Source organism: Oryctolagus cuniculus, chromosome 13 (assembly GCF_051225735.1).
Source record: "Oryctolagus cuniculus isolate XC-2025 breed Fujian yellow rabbit chromosome 13, ASM5122573v1, whole genome shotgun sequence".
In the NCBI taxonomy this organism is placed as follows: Eukaryota; Metazoa; Chordata; class Mammalia; order Lagomorpha; family Leporidae; genus Oryctolagus; species Oryctolagus cuniculus.
The window spans coordinates 22,506,941-22,527,050 of record NC_142879.1 but is presented as its reverse complement, the minus strand read 5'-3'; the positions used below and the strand labels follow the sequence as shown (position 1 = coordinate 22,527,050).

General features: G+C 42.0%; 1 protein-coding gene and 1 long non-coding RNA gene across 4 annotated transcripts in view; one reads left to right on the top strand and one right to left on the bottom strand.

The window, feature by feature from the left end:
• LOC103350988 (uncharacterized) overlaps window positions 1-20,110 on the top strand; it is a 183,184-nt gene that overhangs the window by 101,846 nt on the left and 61,228 nt on the right. The window lies entirely within an intron of this gene.
• Window positions 2,601-20,110, bottom strand: part of CR2 (complement C3d receptor 2) — a 35,824-nt gene continuing 18,314 nt past the window's right edge. The window contains exons 5-19 of one of the 2 annotated variants that reach the window (XM_089311406.1): window positions 19,931-20,013; window positions 18,352-18,759; window positions 17,192-17,368; window positions 17,012-17,102; window positions 16,644-16,720; window positions 14,886-15,293; window positions 14,196-14,277; window positions 13,777-13,859; window positions 12,899-13,291; window positions 11,864-12,049; window positions 10,465-10,650; window positions 9,806-9,838; window positions 8,838-8,913; window positions 5,048-5,156; window positions 2,601-3,520 (exon numbers count right to left, since the gene is read on the bottom strand). In XM_089311406.1, coding sequence (XP_089167532.1) covers window positions 5,063-5,156; window positions 8,838-8,913; window positions 9,806-9,838; window positions 10,465-10,650; window positions 11,864-12,049; window positions 12,899-13,291; window positions 13,777-13,859; window positions 14,196-14,277; window positions 14,886-15,293; window positions 16,644-16,720; window positions 17,012-17,102; window positions 17,192-17,368; window positions 18,352-18,759; window positions 19,931-20,013 — 2,377 coding nt within the window. In that variant the 3' untranslated portion in view covers window positions 2,601-3,520; window positions 5,048-5,062. The remainder of the gene's footprint in view (window positions 3,521-5,047; window positions 5,157-8,837; window positions 8,914-9,805; window positions 9,839-10,464; window positions 10,651-11,863; window positions 12,050-12,898; window positions 13,292-13,776; window positions 13,860-14,195; window positions 14,278-14,885; window positions 15,294-16,643; window positions 16,721-17,011; window positions 17,103-17,191; window positions 17,369-18,351; window positions 18,760-19,930; window positions 20,014-20,110) is intronic. The other variant, XM_017347821.4, reaches the window with a different exon arrangement.

Sequence of the window (20,110 nt, the reverse complement as noted above, 5' to 3'; positions counted from 1 at the left end):
GGCAGTGCCCATTTGCACCCTTATCCAAGAGCAACCTGAACTCATGCACTGGATTTGATATGCTCTTACATGCTCAAGGAGATCACTGCAGAAATTCTTCTCCCTCCAGCATCAATGATTCCCCCTGTTCTGCTGGATTCACCATGGAAACAAGCCATTTCTTCAAATACAGCAGGTGCACTTTCTCCTTGGTTCTCTACTCCCCTGCCAACCATTAATATCCCTTTTACCTGGACTGCTGTTTACATGGGTGAATGTCCACATGGCCCTTTCCTCACCTGCATGGGTTCTTTTGCTCAAGTGTTACCTTCTCAATGAAACCTTTTTGGCCACTGTTTAGAATGACACATTCATTCAGAACTAACTTTCCTCTTTTCCCACTGTATAGGCTTATTTTTTCATTTTATTCCCATCATGCTTAGTATTTCAGTCTATTGCCATCTGAGAACATGCCTCCTGTTGGTCTTTTCCCACTGGGCTGAAAGCTGCATGAGGATGCATTGATCTGTCACTGTCACCTCCCATGATCTGACCAGTGCTTAGCATACACAGGGTTTCCCTGATCATTTACTGAATGAATGAATGAATGAATGGGTGCAACGATAGAGACAGCTAAGGTCAACCACTCTCAGAAACTTCAGTGGTGCAGAGATTTAGTTTAAAAGAGAATCATGGATGGCTTGGGGAAGATTTGAGTGGAGGATGGGGTAGGTATCTCTTACTTTAAATGAATCCCTTTCTCTGAAATTTGCCCCCAGATTTTTCCCTTGGGAAGTCCCCTCTTTGCTGTGGTTCAGTGGGGGTCAAGTACACTATGGTTTCTCAGTTTCAATACTTTTCATGTTTTGGAGCAGATAATCATTTGTTGTGGGAATGTCCTGTGAACTGTAACATGTATTGGGGTAACTCTGGCCTCTACCCATGAGGTCCCAGACACTTCTCCTCTGCCAGTTGTAACAACCAAATATGTCTCCAGACAATGCCAGATGTACTCTGGGGAACACAACTGCCCCACTGTAGAATGAGATGGACCAATACCAACCCCAGCTCCAAGGCAATGCAGGCCACTCAGGCTTTGTCATCTGTCTTTATGTCACTGTCATAATAATTGGTTCATTTGGGAGAGCATGACCCTGTTTGGAGAAATGAGCCATTGAGGGGACTTTTGAAGGAGATACTGGACAAGCAAGCTCTTTGTGATGAAATGCTGAGCAGACAGCCAGGGGTTTGACATGGAGAACAGACATTTTACCCATTTTTAGGAAGGGTCTGTCAGACAATGAAGCCATCAATGGAAAGGAGAACTAGAGATAGAATAGATTGAGGACACTGTTTGAATATTTAATTCCTGTTTGACAGACGACAAGTACAGCCTTGGTCTTTTACATACTGTACCATAACATTTGGATCAGGTCTAAGCCAGAATGAGATAGATTTCTGTCACTCCTGGTTTGGGAGGTTTGTGGGTGGGTAGAAGGAGCAATGATGGGACAGGACATCACTGTTGGAGCAGTGTCCAGGGAGAGACAGATTGGGGAAGGAACTAAGAAGGGCATGAATGGAGCAGGCAAGCATGGAGGTCAAGGGAAAGGAGGCTTGGAGAACTGTCCTCAGATGTTCTCACATCTGCTCAGAGAAGGAGAAATGCAGGTAGAGTGGAGTGGATGGGTTGGAGTGAGTGAACAGGTAATGTGAGGGAGTGCAATCAGCGCTGAACAGTGCCCCCTTTGTGGTAAATATCCCAAAGAATCAAAAGTAGTGTCTGAAGAGAGATTTGCAGCACAGATAGCTTCATGGCAGCATTACGCACAGAGCTAAGAGGTGGAAGCAACGCAAAGGTCTTTCCACGGATGAAAGGCTAAACAGGATGTAGTAGCCACAAGCAATGGACTATTATTCAGTCTCAAAGAGCAAGGAGATCCTGTCACATGCCGCAACACGGATGGATCTTGACGACTTTGTACTAAGTGAAATAAACCAGTCAGGAATGAATACTGCATTATCTCACTTACATCAGGTATCTAAAATAGTCAAATTCTTGGAAACAGAAAGAATGGTGGCTACTAGAAGCTGAGGAGATAGGAAGTTGTTATTTGTGTTCCTAGAGTTTCAATGTGACAGTATTAAACTTGCTACAATAGTAAATAGTTTTGGAGATCTGTTGCACAACAATGTGAATATATACTTAACCCTACTGAGCTGTAACACTTTACACTTTAAAATGTAAGATGATAAATTTTATGTATTTTCTATCACATAAAAACAAAAGCAGATGCTGACTGCATACCTAGTCTAGGAGAAGGTGGAGAGGGTGAATTTGTAGTTACCAGTAAGCCAGGTTTTGTTTTCCCAATAGTTTAAATGTTGGAACAGAGGAAGTTACTAGGTGGATGTATAATACAATGGAGGAGGACAAGAGAGCCAAGGGAAGCTGTTGGGTGGGAAAATCCGAGAAAGTCTTGAGGGCAAGGGAATTTAAGTTTTTGGATGAGAGTAGTGTTATAATGACCAAGTTGTGGGATACAGAATAAATAACTATTACATCATGAACTCTAAAAAAAATAGGACTATATCTGTTATTCAAGATTTGCCTCCAGAAAAAAATTATATGTCAATTTAATAGATATAATTTATTAATACATAATTAAATGACATTTTACAAGCAACTGGAGCTTATGACAAAACTGCTAAGGATATATCCAAAGCTTGAGTTGTATACCAAAAATTTAGAATTAAAACTTAACTTCTATAATTTCACAATACTTATGAAAATTGGAATTACTGAGTGAGCATGGAAAGTATGTATTGTGAGAAAACTCGAACCAAGTGGGGATACAAGTGAGATGTTTAATGATGTTGGAGGAGGAAGCTGCTGTTAAAATACAAGCACACTTCCCAATAAGAGTATGGCCATCGTAACCACAGGAAATACCTCCCACTTAACTTAAATAATTACAACCACATTATAACTCAAAGCATATGGTAGCAGTAAGTATGTCTTATGAAAAGAAGATGGGTCTTTATATGAGATCTCTTTTTAGTGCCTGCCTTTAAAAGGTGACACTTTGAGATCCATATAGTTGCTGATAGTTGGCTTCAGGCACATATCCCATCAGTCTTCAGAAACTCCTTGAAGAGCACATGGCAGTGAGACTGGGCTCCTTTCTTTACCATCAAGCCAACGTTCTCTGTTCTGCTTGAGAAAAGGTGCATTTGGAGGTTATATAGCTTATGAATGATTTCATTGACATTGAGACCACAAAGAGAGTTGCTGATATTAGCTGGTTTCTTTCCAACCAGTGTTCAATTGGATTCTAAGCACGGAACACACTGAAATAGATCACTTGTGTTCAGGAGGCGGCATGAATAGCAGCGGTGCAGCTCCAAGTTTAAACAATCAGACAGTTAATGTTCTCTCTATACACTGATTATAGCTGTAATCCAATGAAGCATTGAGTCTATTAGAAGACATTCTTCTACTAGGAGGTCTTCAAATAGTATGATCTGGAACAAATAAGAACTACAATTTATATTAATGAATATTAATAAAACCAAATAAGGAAATGTAAGCAACATTCTCATATTTGTGCATTCATTCAATACCTATTTACCTAACGGCTTGCCTCTGGGCCCGCCCTAATCTTGATTGGAGTTCATTCTGACATGGTCTCCCTTGTTCTCCCCTTTCCTTTTCTACAACTCATCACAGAAAGTAACCTGCTCGTCCTCAGCTGCCACAGAGCTGTGCGAAGCCTCATTTATGGTACTAAGTAAGAGGGGAGAGGTGGTAACTTTCTATTTTATAGATTACATCCATTTGGGATGCCAGCTTTACTTGCTATGCCACAGTGCCAGCCCCATCCTTGACTTCTAATGTAGGAGGATCCAGGGCTCAGTACTCAGACTGTCTCTCCCCTAGCCTCTTTCACCCTCTTAGTGGTCTTGTTCAGTGTTGTCATTAGATACAGCCATGCACTGATGAGGCTCAATTGCGTATCTCCAGCCTGGATCCATTTCCTGATATTCAGACTTGTATATCAGCTACCTTATTGACACTTCTACTTGGATGTCTATTAAACATCTCAAATTAACATCTCCAAAATGGAACTTCTAATTTTTCTCCCTAATCCTGCTCTACACATTCTCAATCATGATATTTCTAGCCTTCCACTTGCTTAGACCAAAACCCCTTGCATTATCAATGACTCCTTTTCTCTTTTACACTGAGATACCGTTGGTAAATCCTATTGTCACTCTTTTGAAAATACATACACAATCTGAACTCTTCTCTCCAACTTGGTGGTAGCCACTCATGATTTCTTGCCTAGATTATTGCAATATACTCTTCACTGATCCCCCATCTTCCATCCTTTGCTTCCTGTAGTCTCTTCTTATCAGTAGCAGTTAACATAATTTGTGTTGCTTCTCTATCAAAACCTTCTAATGTTTCCCATCTTAGGATAAAAACCAAGCTCAACTCAACACACTAACCTAGCATGGTCTGTATGATTTTCTTCTCCCCACTATCCCTTCCTTGTTTCTCTGATTTCCTCTCTACCCGATTCCCCTGTGATCATCCTACTGGAGGTTACCCTGGGCTCATGCTGTGTCTCCAACACAGGAGGTACACCCCGCATTATGCCCTCTGCATCTCCTATTCTTTCTTCCTGGAATGCTGTTCCCCTGCAGCCACTCTACTTCCCTCTGATCTTTGCGCAAATGCCATTTTCTTAGTAAGGACTTCCTGGCAGCCACCTTGTTCTCCCTATCCCCTTTTATTGCCTTATTCTTTTACAGTATTTTGCATCTTCTTACTTGCTTTACTCTTAGTTATTTTGCTATTTAGTTAAATATTTGTTGAATGGATTTAAAGAACTGGAACATTGTTTGGCAATGTGTACTAGATAAATTAACAATTGCTATGCATGTTTGCCAAAAACTTACACAATAGTCAGAACCATATATATTCAGTACTTTGCTAATTGGCAAGGATAAACTGAAGGCAGTTTTGACAAATTAATTAAAACATTTCAATTTCAATAGGTACCAGTTGGTCTTCTGATTAACTTGCTGGGTTGTATGGATCAATAGGATATACTTCTTGTGTTTCTAAATGACCAGCTCCTCCTTTAGGGCTTGTATTTGTATAATAATTCCTGAATTGGAGAAAGGAGAAAAAAAAAATCTTTACTCATTGACCACAATTCCTATAAAGATGTAACAGTTGTTTGCCACTCATAATTCTCAGTATAGAGTAATTTTCATGGATGAGTTCATCTCATTATTTTAAGGATCCCATGAAGTAAACCAGGACACTGTCTGTTTTGGAAAGGCACAGAAAATAACAAAACAATGATGGACTAGACTTGAAATGTCCAAGTCAGAAACAGACACTGGGTGGCTTTACCCCAGATCCCGGACTCTTAATAACTAACAACGATAAATTTTAGGAAAAAATGGAAAAGAAGCTTTTATTTTAGGATGTGATCATAACTTTACCCTTTTGGGACACAGACTTCCAGCCTAACTTAAAAGGAAATTTATATATATATTTAACTCAAAATTCTTACAGTCAGCACTAAAAATTTTAAATGATTTCAAGAGAAAGTTTTCACTTTTACCCTTTGACAGTGTGCCTACATGACTGCTTGTAATGCCACAATGTCAGAATTAGTGAAAGTAATAAAACAATTTATACTATCATGTAGAACTCTAAAGTATTCTAAGATTACTGGGGAGAAAAGATTACTGTTAAGGGGACAAATGGTAAGCCACTAACTATCTTCTCTAAAAGATCAGTTTATTAGAAATATATTAATAACATTATAAAATGGTAATTTTAGGTCAATATGAGATTTAGACTTTGTTAAGATATTTTAGATGATCAGAAAAGAATAGCATAGTTTCTTTCAAATGTTTTGATGATTTTTAAAATATTTAACTTTGTCATTAGACATTCATTTTTAGATGATTTATTACTCATGTCATTTATAAAAATTATTTAAAGCAACTCAAATGCCTATATCAATGAATCAGAAAATAAGTTGGAAGATGGTAATAAAACGAGTGAAACTTAGAAATTTAAGTTAGAATATACCTTTAGTTTGTGTCAATTTAAGCTCTTAAATACCTGATTAGGACAGGATACAATCATATTAACAAACAGTAGCCATACTGAAACATCTGAATTCTTTGAGCTTGTAGGCATTCCCCAAATTTGCAAATTTTCCTGTACATGCAGTGCTGTGATAGCAGACTTAGTGTCATGAAGGGAAGAGATAGATACCACATTTCCTATTTATTTAAATTTCCAATAAGTCTTGGCTAAAATTATCTTCTAACTTCCTTTGAGGAAGGCCATGCAAATGACACACACCCCCTTTTTTTTTCTGAGAACTCTGCTCCCTTGAATTCTGTGAAGTTACTCTCTCCTAGTTTTCCTCCTAGTTCTGACTGTTCCTTCTCCCCCTGCCTCATCCCCATTTTTACCTTTTCTGTGCTTTTTGGTCTCAAGGCACCTGCAGTGATCTAATCATCACCTTCCTGAGTCCAGGCCCCGTCCCGTCCTCTATCGTGGGTGACAGGTCACCCATGTGACAGGTCAGAGCCGAGCTCGTCATCGCCCTGCACAAACCTGCCCTTCTCCTCCCTGGGGGAATCACTGGGTCTACCCACGCACCTCCATGTGAGTCCTTCCATGTGCCCCCTTCTCCCATACTCAGCAAGTCACTAAGTCCTGGAAATCCTCTCTTCTTAGAGCAAAGATACCTCTAGTATCTGTTCCGTCCTCTTGATCCTGATCCCTGCCACTGCCTTTTTTTTTTTTTTTTTTTTTTTTTGACAGGCAGAGTTAGACAGTGAGAGAGAGAGAGAGACAGAGAGAAAAACATCTCCCTTCCGGGCTGGCGCCGTGGCTCAATAGGCTAATCCTCCGCCTTACAGTGCCAGCACACCAGGTTCTAGTCCTGATCGGGGCAACGGTTTCTGTCCTGGTTGCTCCTCTTCCAGGCCAGCTCTCTGCTGTGGCCCGGGAAGGCAGTGGAGGATGGCCCAAGTGCTTGGGCCCTGCACCCCATGGGAGACCAGGATAAGCACCTGGCTCCTGGCTTCGGATCAGTGCGGTGCTCCGGCCGCAGCGCGCGGGCCCTGGCAGCCATTGGAGGGTGAACCAACGGAAAAGGAAGACCTTTCTCTCTGTCTCTCTCTCTCTCACTGTCCACTCTGCCTGTCAAAAAAAAAAAAAAAAGAAAGGAAAACATCTTCCTTCCGTTGGTTCACCCCCCAAGTGGTCACCCCCCAAGTGGCCAGCAGCCAGGTGCTTCCTCCTGGTCTCCCATGCGGGTGCAGGGCCCAAGCACTTGGGCCATCCTCCACTGCCTTCCCGCTGGCCCTGCTTTTGAATATGAAAATCTGAACACTTTATCCCCTTGCTAACTGCACGATAAACTTCAGCTCCTTGTCAGGCATGAAAGTCTTTGGGTGATATCGCATCTGATGACCTTTCTAGATTTCTCCAATGTCTGTTAAATGGACACTTAGTTCCATGTGATACTAAAAGCCTTATGTGAAAAAAAAACTAACAATTCTTTCTCTGGGTGAGAGAGAGGTTGTGGTGTGAACAATTCTATAGCCTATCTGCAAAAACAAATAGAAGAAAATTTCAAAATATTTTAAAGGAAAAGAAAATTGAACTATCAGAAAAATATTGTACTACTACAATTAGTAGAGTAGCTCTGGCTCATAGAGACAAGCAGAGCAGTGGAACACAATCTAACTCCATATCTACGTTAGACCACTTGAACAAATAGAAAGGTGTACCATCTTTCTGAATGAGAAGATGTTATAGGAAAGACCAATTTCGCACAGACTATAGTTTTAAATGCAATCAACATGTGTCTGTTTTTAGGAAATGACAAATGATTCTAAAACTCACCCATAAGAACAAAAGAGAGATGAAATTCCTTAAAATTATAGTGGGGGTTCTTGTCCTACCAGATATTATAGTTGGATAAAACTATACTAATAAATAGAAATTGATTTGTGATGGAGAGGTAAACAGACCAATGAAACAGAAAAAAACTTAAAAAAACTATTTAGAAACATTAAAATTTTATATATGATCAAGTAAAAACAAACTTTCTGAGAGGTCATTGTGTGATACATTAAACATATTAAATACTCATACATTTATCCTTGGTAACTCTAGAAAGTGATTATCCTAAGGAAATAATTAGATACAGGAAAAATTGTATCAAAAGTTTTCCTTTTTTTTTTTTTTTTTTTTTTTTTTTTAAGGCAGAGTGGACAGTGAGAGAGAGAGAGACAGAGAGAAAGGTCTTCCTTTTGCCATTGGTTCCCCCTCCAATGGCCGCTGCGGCCAGCGCGCTGCGGCCAGCACACCGCACTGATCCGATGGCAGGAGCCAGGTGCTTCTCCTTGTCTCCCATGGGGTGCAGGGCCCAAGCACTTGGGTCATCCTCCGCTGCACCCCCTGGCCACAGCAGAGAGCTGGCCTGGAAGAGGGGCAATCGGGGCTAGAACCCGGGGTGCCGGTGCCGCAAGCGGAGGATTAACCTATTGAGCCGCGGTGCTGGCAAGTTTTCCTCATTTTTATCAACAAAATAAATGTGGAAGCAATGTAAAGTTTCTGCACAGAGAAATCCACGTGATGGAATAATATGCTATTAAGTTCCTCACTTTATGATCTTTCTTATGAATCCCACATTACTCTGTTCCTTTTATCACCTCGCATTATTCATTTCATACAACTCATGCTTCTTCCAGGCAAGAAGTCAACATCTTTTGTGCATTTTGGTCAAACTTGCATTTGAACTTACCGTTCTCTGTGTTTTGTTATCATGAATAAGGTGACGCTAACCAAGAAGATAAGAAATACAGAACCTGCAAAAATACCTATTGGAAAAAAAAAAAAGAGCAAATATCAATGGCTAGAAAAATTTGGGCTAAATCATTTTGAAGTAATTGGGGCAAATATTACATGACTTTTATACTTAACTTTTCTTGGTCATAAACACTGAAGTCTTGAGTAATCATATTTGGGCTTAAGTCTATTCTGATTTGATCTGCTTTTTGTTTAACCTAGAGCCCTAAGCATGTGACCACAGGGCTCCAGCCGACTTTCTGTTAGAGCTCTCTATGTCCTCCAATTTTGTTAGTGACATTCTTATCCCTATGATGAAATTAGGAACACAGGACCCCAGGATCCCATCCTTTTGCATAAACACACCTAACTCTCATTTGTGAAACACATTTTCCTGTAGCAGAATAAGCCAGCCTGTTTTGATAGCAAAGTATGCAAAAGACCAAGACTTAGTGAAAACTATTTCAATTGAAAAACTGGGAATAGTTGGTTGTTTTAATCATTTATCTAACTCTAACTAAAAGTGATATTTTTAATGTGAGGTGTACATTAAAATTTCCATAAGACACCAAAAAATATAATTTCCTGGGAGGTGAAGAGAAAACCAATGGGTAGAATATAACACCTTCAGGTGGATTTTTTTTTTTTTTGCTATTTTTTAGTTTTCTGTCTTTTAAAAATTTTTATTAACATAAAGAGAACAGATTTCATGTATTTCATAGATACAACTCTTAGAAGATAATCATATTCCCCTCTCTCCTTCTTTTCCTTCCTCAATTCCCTTCCTTCTTTTTTCTTTAATTTTTGCAAAAACATCATTTCAGTCCACTCTATAATCACAGGCTTAATGCACCACTAACCATAATGTTCAACAAATATTTTTACAAAACATCCGAAGAGCTTCAAATATTCAAGAAAACTTACCACAAAGAAGAGGAGCAAGTGGAGCAGGTGAGCCTAAAGAGAACACGAAATCATTGAAAACATTGGTCTAGCGGCAAGATCCCTGGTGCCCAAAGTCCTGGGCCACGTCCCAGAAGTCAACACTCCCTTGTCTTCTAAGTCCAGGTAAAGACACTGGAAACCTGAGTTATCTGCACGCTTTTCTCGTGTAGGGGCTCACTGGGCTGTTTTCCCTTCACTTTCATTAGGCAGATTAGCGGGTTTTCCAATGAGAAAAAACAACACAATAATCTTCCATGTAACAATCAGCTTCGAAGTCAGTGGTTCCTCAGGTTCTCTTACAAATACTTCCCGAGTTTTGGGAGCTCCCTGTCAAAGTGGTGCACACTTACAAATCAGGACCCAGCTGGCAGGGAAGTCTCTGTAGCAAGTCTTTCCAAAATCAAGGTTGATATTTTTCAGTTTTGCTCCCTTTCCGTTCTTGCTCATATCTCTTTCTTTTTATTTACTTCTCCTGCCCTTAGAAAGTTGTGCTTTTTCTAGACTAGACCACCAATTTTAAGTTCATCTGTTAGTGTACCGCTGGTCATGACGACCTATTTCACTGAAAACTTGGGGGTCACTGTGTTAAGCTCCCTAATTTTCCCCTCTCCAGAGACAATGAGGCCCTTTGCACTTACGGGATCTGCAAACAGCCAGGGGAGGGTTCCACTGGTGGTCGTCTTGGCACTGGCTCTGGGGGCTGCCTTCCAGGATATACCCGTCTTCACACTCCAGAGTTACAATGCTTCCGTACTGGTATGTTTTCCCAGGCTTCACAGCCTTCTGCATTCCAGTCATGGCTTCTGGGTAGCTACAGTTTACCTCTGGAATTAAAGGATCTAATTGAAGTCAAATCACATGTTGTCCTCTCACCAAAAAAGCAGACTGCCCTTAATGGAAAGGTTTAGGAAACCAGTGGATTTCACCCTCAATAAGCAAAGGTTCATCGACATAAAACGATATTCTAGGCACATATTTAGTGGCAGCCACCTTTGTCATTAACCTCTAGGCAATCTATTATTATTCTCTTCCCTTTTGCTTCAGAGTCTAGGCCAACAGTACTGAATAATACGGCTTCCTAGAGAAATGGAGAGGGCTGAACATGTAATGAACTTTCTGAACTATCATCCTGAATTGCTGCTGCTAGTCTTACTCTCTAATCCTTCACACCAATGTATGCATTGCTGTTTCTTCTACATATTTTCAGTGTAGGGGCCAACAGTGTAAGATCTTGGATTTGAGTGGCGACTCTAGTGCTTCCTCGCTGTATGACATTATGTAAGTTACAAGTTTCTCTATGCTACTGCAACCTCATCTGTAAAACAGGGATGATAATGACATCAACCTCCTGTGGATCTCATTAGGATTAAGGAGATAATGCATGTGGTATATTGTGTACCATGGCTGGTATATGTTAAACAGTGCTCCACAAACATCGGGTGCTAATTTACTGCTTCTAGTTCATATGCATTATGATAACAAAAATGGCTCTCTGAAATTTTTTATAAACATATAACAACATCCACACCACAACTCACAAGAAATATAGTCAAAAGTCCTTTGTGCTTTTTATTGGCATTTTTGTCAAATGCATACTAATCATAGCAGTCACCACAGTGTATATACAATCTGTACTTTAGTAGTTTAATTTATAAAAGTACTTCAACATTCTATATGTAAATGATTACATACACAGCCATTCATCAGATAGATGATAGTCTAAGTCATTCTTATTTTGAAATATTTAGATTAATTAATGTTTAATACAGTTAAAACATTTAATAATGTATTGGTTTAACATTAGACTATCAGTGACTCATTCAATGCATTAACAAAGGGAAATTTAGAACCACCTGGTTATGTAGATGCAGGAAAGTGTTTTATAGAATTATATTTGTATTAATTCAGTTAAATGAACTTAATTAAAAGATCCAACTATTGCATTTCTTTGATTGTTTTAAGTTGAAATCACCTATCTGAACTATCGATTTAGGACAAATTTCATTTAATAATAAGATGGAAAAATAGACAATGCACCTTTACAATAAGGGGCAGGTTGGCTCCAGGTTCCTTCATGAGTGCAAAGAAGATGTGCTTCTCCCACCAGCAGGTAGCCTTGGTCACAGCTATACGTGATCGATTTTCCAGGGGGAAATAGAGTTAGATGTCCACCATTATGACTTCCGTTGGGGATTTCAGGTGGAGGCTGGCACCTTAATAAAGCTTAGAGACCAATAAGAAAGGATCTTTAATTCAGCACAGAGGAATACATAGCCAGCACTATTGATAGTGATACAGAAAGGCGACAGGAAACAAGGCTACTAATTGACATCCAGACACATACATGCATCCCATGTAGACCAGGCACTGCTAAACAGAGATGTGCATCTCCCACCTAGCTCATGTATGATCTGAAGGGTCACAAGTAAGATACTGAAACACTGGTGGCCATGGTCCACAACTGGGATCTATCAGCCAGCAACATACTCTCCTTTTCCCTTTGAACAGCAGACAGGCTGCAGTCTAAGGATCATACATTCAAATGCCTCTCAGAGCTAGCAAGGGAAGTTTCCACATAAGACAAATCAGAGAGCCCCTATCCTTCTATGGCAGCCACTGCTCACTCACATTGCCAGGGCCTTGCAGGGAAGCAAAGCGGGCTCTCCTTGTTTGCAGGTTTATTAACTAGTCTGGGCTATTTACTTTCACTTAAATGAAGACCACTATGCTGGCCAAAGAAATCTGTTCTGGGGAGTGAAGATCAGCTCTCAGGCCGCCCGATGGCAGCCTGAGCTATAGATGGCCACTGACAGGCATAAGGCTGCAAACTGATAACTAAATGACAGGGAAAATGATTCAGTGGGTTTGATGGCTGGCCTCAGCCACCAGAACACCCAAAGCTCTCTTTCTGGCTGATAGCACAGCCCTCCAGAAGGCAGAGGTGCTACAAAGCCACATGGCTGCTTTAGACTTTAGGTGCTTTTATGTAGGCAAAATGGCAAGGACGTACTCAAAGCTCCTTTTTCTTTATTTTGTACAACATCCCACCTTTCATCCCTGAAAATCTCTTACCCTTCTTAATACAAGCTGGTACACCTGGAATCCACGTGTTATCCGTATGACACCTAATCAAGGGACTGCCAATCAGCAGGAAGCCAGGATTGCAGGCAATGTTCACTGTGTCACCGTGGGAATATTCAGAGGCAGTTTTATTGAGCTTGTGGCCATTTCTGACGTCTGGGTCAGGACACTGAGTTGCAGGAGGAGAGTGCAAGCACTGTGGGGGAGGGCCACTCCAAGACCCACGTCCTTTGGAATCACTTCTGCACTGCAAAGTTTTCTTGCCCAGAAGGTAGAATCCTTGGTCACACTGATAAGAGACTTCACTGGCATAACGAAACTGTTGTGTCATCCCGCTGGTGTGCCTCCCGTTTTCAATCACTGGTGGAGGTTGACAGTGAATAACTGTGAAAGAGATACAGGGAATTCTAGTTTGGCTAGTACATCCAAATGGACAGTCTTAACTCAGGTACAAAGACACAACACTACTGTATATACTTCACATAGCTAGAAAGTTATTTGAATTTTGGAACCTAGATTGTGCTTTTAAAAAAATAGTTCTATTAAATGTAGTTATACGCACAATAGACACTCATCCCAAAGAAATCTAAAAATACAGTAAAATATTAATGAAAGAAAAAAATGTAGCTATGTTACCATGACTTAGAAATCTGGAGTTTGCTTTTTATCTCTAGCAAAATTAGCAGACAAGTGGCCAATACCCAGTTCCTACTTGACAGCATTGTTTGCCAGTGCTGACTCAACACTGAAAGATTTCCCCATCTTACTTACACAGTGGGAGACACATGGATTTGAAATAGTTGTGGTCAGCTTTTCAGAGGCTGATGTCTGACCCCCTACTGCCACTGTCAGTGTTTTTTCTAACCTACCTTCACAAACTGGAGTCTTTTGGAGCCAGATTCCTTTCTCGACATCCTGACACTTGTGATAAGCATATTCAGCCAAATGGTACCTAGACAGACAGATTATGATACATTTTCTTTCCAATACCATGTCTTTACAACCTAGCCTCTTCAAACCACAAATATATGAAAATTCTCAGTCCTCCAAATAAGAAAACTACATTAGACTTAGAGTCACTGGCAGGACAGTGCTTTCCATGTCAAAAAAAAAAAAAAAAAAAAAAAAGAACTGAAAAGTTAGGGATGCTGGTTAGGGACATTGGAATTTCCCGTTCTCTGTGGGTGTAGTAGTGAAGACCCTCCAAAGGGAGTCACCCAGGCATGGAGTTAATGCACAACCCAACGGGAGGATCTTTCTTTCTCAGAATGGATCAGCTTAGACTCACCCATCTTGACAGGTCGCATTAACTAACTCCACACGTAAATCAGCCAAAAGTTCTTGAGGATCTCTCACAGGCTGGCATGCCTCTGGAGGGGCAAGGTTGGAATTAGTTCCAGCTGCTTCATACCCAAGGGAAAGACAACTCTAGGACTGAAAGTACCTTCACACCATGGGGCAGAAGGACTCCCCGCTTCCCAAAGGCACACAGTGAATGGGTTTGTTTCACACAAGCAAGTACTCAGGGTCACAAGCATAGTCTACACTCATCCCAGAGACAAAAAGGACCATACTTGCACCCGTATGCTGACCGTGTGGGAGCCTGGAAGGTGGCTGGCAGCCTGAAGACCCCCCACATAAATACTAGCACAGAGAGATTTCTACTCACACTAAGCATACAACACTTAACAGACCATCTGCAGCTGTGAAACTAATTCATCACTGAGTTTTTTTCTGTTCTTTTAAAGAAAGTAGGTCTCTTTACAAAGACCCTTTCATTATCTACTCTGAATATGTCCCAGATCCAAGTCACCACTTACATAAAGAACACACTCAACACATCCAGAGCATTCTACTACAGGGTGGAAGAAATGCAAAAAGTAATCTGAGACCCTTGTCTTTGTCCATGACTTTGGGTGGGAGATACGAAACAAGAAGAGGTAGCACCTTTCTACTCCCCACCCCAGTGAGTTTTTACCTTTTTCACAAACTGGTATTTCAGGATCCCAGACGTTATTGGCCTTGCAGCGAATCTGTCTACTGCCCTTCAAGGTAAATCCAGGGTTACACTCGAATGTCACACTGTCGTTGTAGAAATACGGGGCTTCCTTGCCAGCTATCCTGTGTGCATTTGCAACGTGGACGTGTGAGCACTGGACATCAGGGGTGGAGAGAGAGCAGAGGGGAGCAGGGCCACTCCAGATGCCCCTCTTTTGATCATCACTTGTGCAGCGAATGGTGGGCTCCCCAATGAGGCTGAATTGCACTCCTGTCTCAGGCCCAGGATTGCATGTGTAAGTGATGGTGGTTCCATATGGAATATCTCCTGAGGGACTCCCTGTGTGTGTCCCATTGTAGATGGTGGGGGGTGAAGAGCAGGTGATCTCTGGAGAGAGAAAAAGATACTACAGAATTCTACTGCAGCTTTAGACACCAAAGAAGATAAACAAAGCTGGCTATGCCCCTGTTGTTTTCTGGAGGGTATGGGTGAGTTTACTTGGTGTGAGTTATATCAAAGCTCATTATGTATGTAGAATTCTATTTAAACCGATTTCACAGGAATGAAATATCTATTAAAAGTGAACCTGCTGGGGCCAGCATTGTGGTGTAGAGGGTAAAACTGCTGCCTATCCCAGATGGACATCAGTTCGTGTCCCTGCGGCTCCACTTCTCAGCCAGCTTCCTGTTAATGGCCTAGAAAAAGCAGCGGAAGATGGCCCAAGTGTTTGGGTCCTTGCCACCTATGTGAGAGACCCAGAAGAAGCCGCTGGCTCCTGGCTTCAGCCTGGCCCAGCCCTGGCCACTGTGGCCATTTGGGGAGTGAACCAGTGAATGGAAGATACCTCTCTTTGTCTCTCCCTCTCTATATATAACTCTGGCTTTCAACAAATATTTAAAAAGACATCTCTCTTCTCTCTCTCTCTCTCTCTCTCTCTCTCTCTCCTCTCCTCTCCTCTCCTCTCCTCTCCTCTCCCCTTCCCTTCCCTTCCCTTCCCTTCCCTTCCCTTCCCTTCCCTTTCAAGTAAATAAATAAATGTTTAAAGGAATTTTTAAAAAGTGAACACGTTAACATGCTAATCCACATCATATAAGGCAGTAAGGCCCAGCAGTCAGTTGCTAATTTAAAAAAAATTATTTTTAAATACCCAATAGGGAAGTAAAAGGCATAGGGGATAGAATTCCACTTTCTGGGTGCCATCTCTGTGCAAGTGATATGATAGTGTAAGGGTTAACTGAGAATATTTACTGTTGATTAGGCCTGCCTTGGGCCAGGCAGTTTTGTCATCCAAAACGGATGTTGTCTTGTGCAAATTTAGACTGTAGTTCCGTGCCAGCTTAACAAATGAGTGACTAGTGCTCAAAGAAGTTCTATCAACTGCCCAGCATCATACAGCTATTAAGCAATAGAAACAGAATCTGAGTTCCAACCTGACACCAATCCCCTAAACCACCATAAACCCCCAAATGAAGGGTAGTATCTCATATACTTATTACTATCATTACTATTGTAACTGTAAATAAAAAAAAAGAGAATCAGTCTTTAAATACATTTAACTTAACAAACTGAAGTAGGAAAAGGTGACAACAGGAAGACGTGGCGAAACTATGCCCCTCTGTCAACAAAGTTAATAGAATCTAAGGCTCTACTTCCCATAGCATCACCTAAAACAGAAATCTCCCAGGATATGCACAGATCTCACATTATTTTAGCTCCTCTGTCATTTTTGCTACTCACCTTTACAAAGACGAATCTCCATATACCAAGGAACTGTACCTTGACATAGCTGATAGACGCTCTCACTTAGCCGGTACCTAGAGAGTAAAGAGTCATTTGGCCATCTGGTGACCACTAGACCAAGCAAGAGCTTTTGACTCCAAAGCAGACTCACCACTTTCAGGACAGAAAGCAATAGCAACAAAAGTATAGTCAGCCTCAGCACCACCCATCTATTGCACAGGCATAGTTTCCATGCACAGAGGTGTAGGATGACTGACACTTCAAAGATCACGTGACAGGAAGACCTTTGGCATAAACTCTTCCATAGAGCTCACGGTGTGCCTGATAAGCCAGACACAGTTCAGGCAGCAACAGCCTTCACTCACCCTTCATCACAAGAAGAGCTAACATCTGGTCTAACAAATCCATCCTGGGGTTTTTTAAAGAGTTGATTTCCTATGGGATCACACTCCGCCACTAAAAAAAAAAAAACGAGAGACAAGGATAAGAAATCAACTCAAGGCAAGCTTAAAATCAGCAAAACATCTACATTTGAAGCTTGGTACCTTTGCATTGTGGGGCAGTGGGTGTCCACTCCCCATCAGAGGTGCACTGTATGGATTCTTTTCCCACGAGCACATAGCCAGGGTCACACCTATATTTTACAGATGTTCCAGGGTCAAAGTGGGTCAAGTGCGTATCTTCCTTATGCCCATGGAGGATTTTAGGAGGGGCCTGGCATTCTAAGAGAAAGGAAAATCAAAACAAAACAAAACACTTGTAAAGGAAACAATAACAGAAAGAAACAGACACAGAAATTGCCAACAATGTTGCAAGTCCACTCTGGTTGCAGTCATATAATACAGGGGGCATCTTACAGCTCCGTTTTTGAATAATTTTAGATGAGTTTTTCTCAGTCTTTTGTCCTTTCCTGCACATGGGCCACTGCAGGTCCCCTTCTGTTTCCACTTGGTGCTGTGACTCCTGTCCTGCCTCTCCCCACCTTAAGGAACCATCATGTGTGTTTGTATGGGAGAGTCTGATGTACTGCTGGAAAGAGAGCTTTTACAATTCACCATTCAGACCAACAAGCATTTTTCTACCAGTTTTTTTTCCTTCCAAAGAAATAGGCAACTTAATGATCCCTAATATTTTTCCCCAAGCATATTCCCACAAAATGAAACAGTGCTGTGTGTGTGTGTGTGTGTGTGGCGGGGGTGGGGGTGGGGGTGGAGGGGATTGTGCTGACAGATCCCCTACACAGAGCTCACAGTATCTGGTATACATGAGGGCAGCAGCAATTAGAAAAGGCCCTCCTGAGGCCCACAGCCTCTTCCTCTACCTTGTCAAGAAGGAGCATCAGTAGCACCATTTTGAGTACTGGGACACCTACCCTTTTCTTTTTTAAAAAGATTATATTGAGTTATTAATTAAGAGGCAGAGTTACAGACAGAGGGAGGGAGGGAGGGAGAGAGAGAGAGAGAGAGAGAGAGAGGTCTTCCATTTGCTGGTTCACTCCCCAGGTGGCAGATCCGAGGCCAGGAGCCAGGAGGTTCCTTGCAGGGGCGCAAGGGCTTGGGCCATCTTCTACTGCTTTTCCAGGCCACAGCAGAGAGCTGGATCAGAAGTGGAGCAGCCAGGACATGAACCTGTGTCCATATGGGATGTGGCAGTGCTGCAGGGTGAGGCTTAGCCTCCTATGCCACAGAGCAGCCCCAACACCTACCCTTTTCACAGATTGGTTCCCGCGGCTCCCACGTGCCCTGGGCACTGCATCGGATTCGCTGGCTGCCCTTCAAGGTGAAGTCAGACATGCAAACAAATACCACGGTGTCATTATAGGAATATCGGGCTTTCTGCCCAGTTAATATTCGTCCTCTTCGGACCTGAGGATGTGGACACTGAATGGTAGCAGTATCAAGTTCACAGCGTGGGGCGGGGCCACTCCAGATCCCGGCCTCATGGCTGTCAGTTGTGCAACGGATAGTGGGCTCCCCAGTAAGGATGAAGTTCACGCCTCTCTCTGGACCTGGGTCACAAATGTAAGTGACTATGCTTCCATACGGAACGTTGGCTAAAGAGCTGCCTATGTGTCTTCCATTGGGAATAGGAGGCGGCCGTGGGCAAAAAATTCCTAGAGAAATCACAGAGAGAAATAACAAGATCACAGGTATGCTGCAAACAAAGGAAGTATTAGATTTGCTTAACACCACCCTCCCCACCCAAGTCCAAATTCAGAGAGATCTGAATCTGTAATGAATCAATTGAGGCAGCTAATGCAATTTAAACTAAAAGTATGACATAAAAACTTCATTCCTGAGTAAATCTACTGTGCTGATCCTTGTGGTTTTTTTTTTTTTTTAACAGGCAGAGTGGACAGTGAGAGAGAGAGACAGAGAGAAAGGTCTTCCTTTTTGCCATTGGTTCACCCTCCAATGGCTGCTGCGGCCGGCGCACCGCACTGATCTAATGGCAGGAGCCAGGTACTTCTCCTGGTCTCCCATGGGGTGCAGGGCCCAAGCACTTGGGCCATCCTCCACTGCACTCCCGGGCCACAGCAGAGAGCTGGCCTGGAAGAGGGGCAACCGGGACAGAATCTGGCACCCCGACCGGGACTAGAACCCGGTGTGCCGGTGCCGCAAGGTGGAGGATTAGCCTAGTGAGCCGCGGTGCCGGCCTGATCCTTGGTTTCTTTTACCAAATCCACAACCCCCTTCATGTATATGGCTGATGTAGATGACTTAAAAAGTTTGCATTCCTGGGATTGGCCTATTTCACTAAGCATAATGATCTCCAGTTCCATCCATTTTGCTGCAAATGTTGGGAAACTAATAAATAAAGTATAAAAACTATGTGGATGTTGTACCAATTTAGCTATAAATCTTGCTTCACTGAACATACCACTTAAATGACAATATACTCTTCTATCCCCATGCTATGATAACTGTCTTGAATCCCTCTGTGATATTAATATCTCTGATTTCAAGGAAAAATGGTTTATATGAGTATGTATGTCATGTCTACATTTGAAGTGAATGGGGAAAATGTTGAAAAATTGTAAAATGAAGAAAAAACAGAAAGTCTGCTTTGCTTTCAGAGAAGGGAAAGTCTAGAAACCTGCTTGACCTGAGGAAGCAGAGCGTAAGTGGGTGACTGAAGGGCGCGTCAGTGAAGACTCGAGCCTCTCTAGCAGTTCTTTGCTCTCTAAGAGTTGCTACAATAGCATTGGCACCAGAAGCTTCTAGTAGAGTTGAGAACACAGGGTGCTGTTGAACCTCTGACCAACCCACAGAGGCCTTACTTACTCTCACATACAGGCATCTTGGTCCAAACAGCTTGCTGTCCAAAAATCACACACTGACTAGTCGGCTGGCCTTTTAATCGATACCTAGAGACAGAGGGTTGCCATTCAGGACTGCTTGGCAGCTGGTGCTGAAGAGCAGCAGCCTCTACTGAAACACCCAAGCAAGTGTACTTAATGTGTG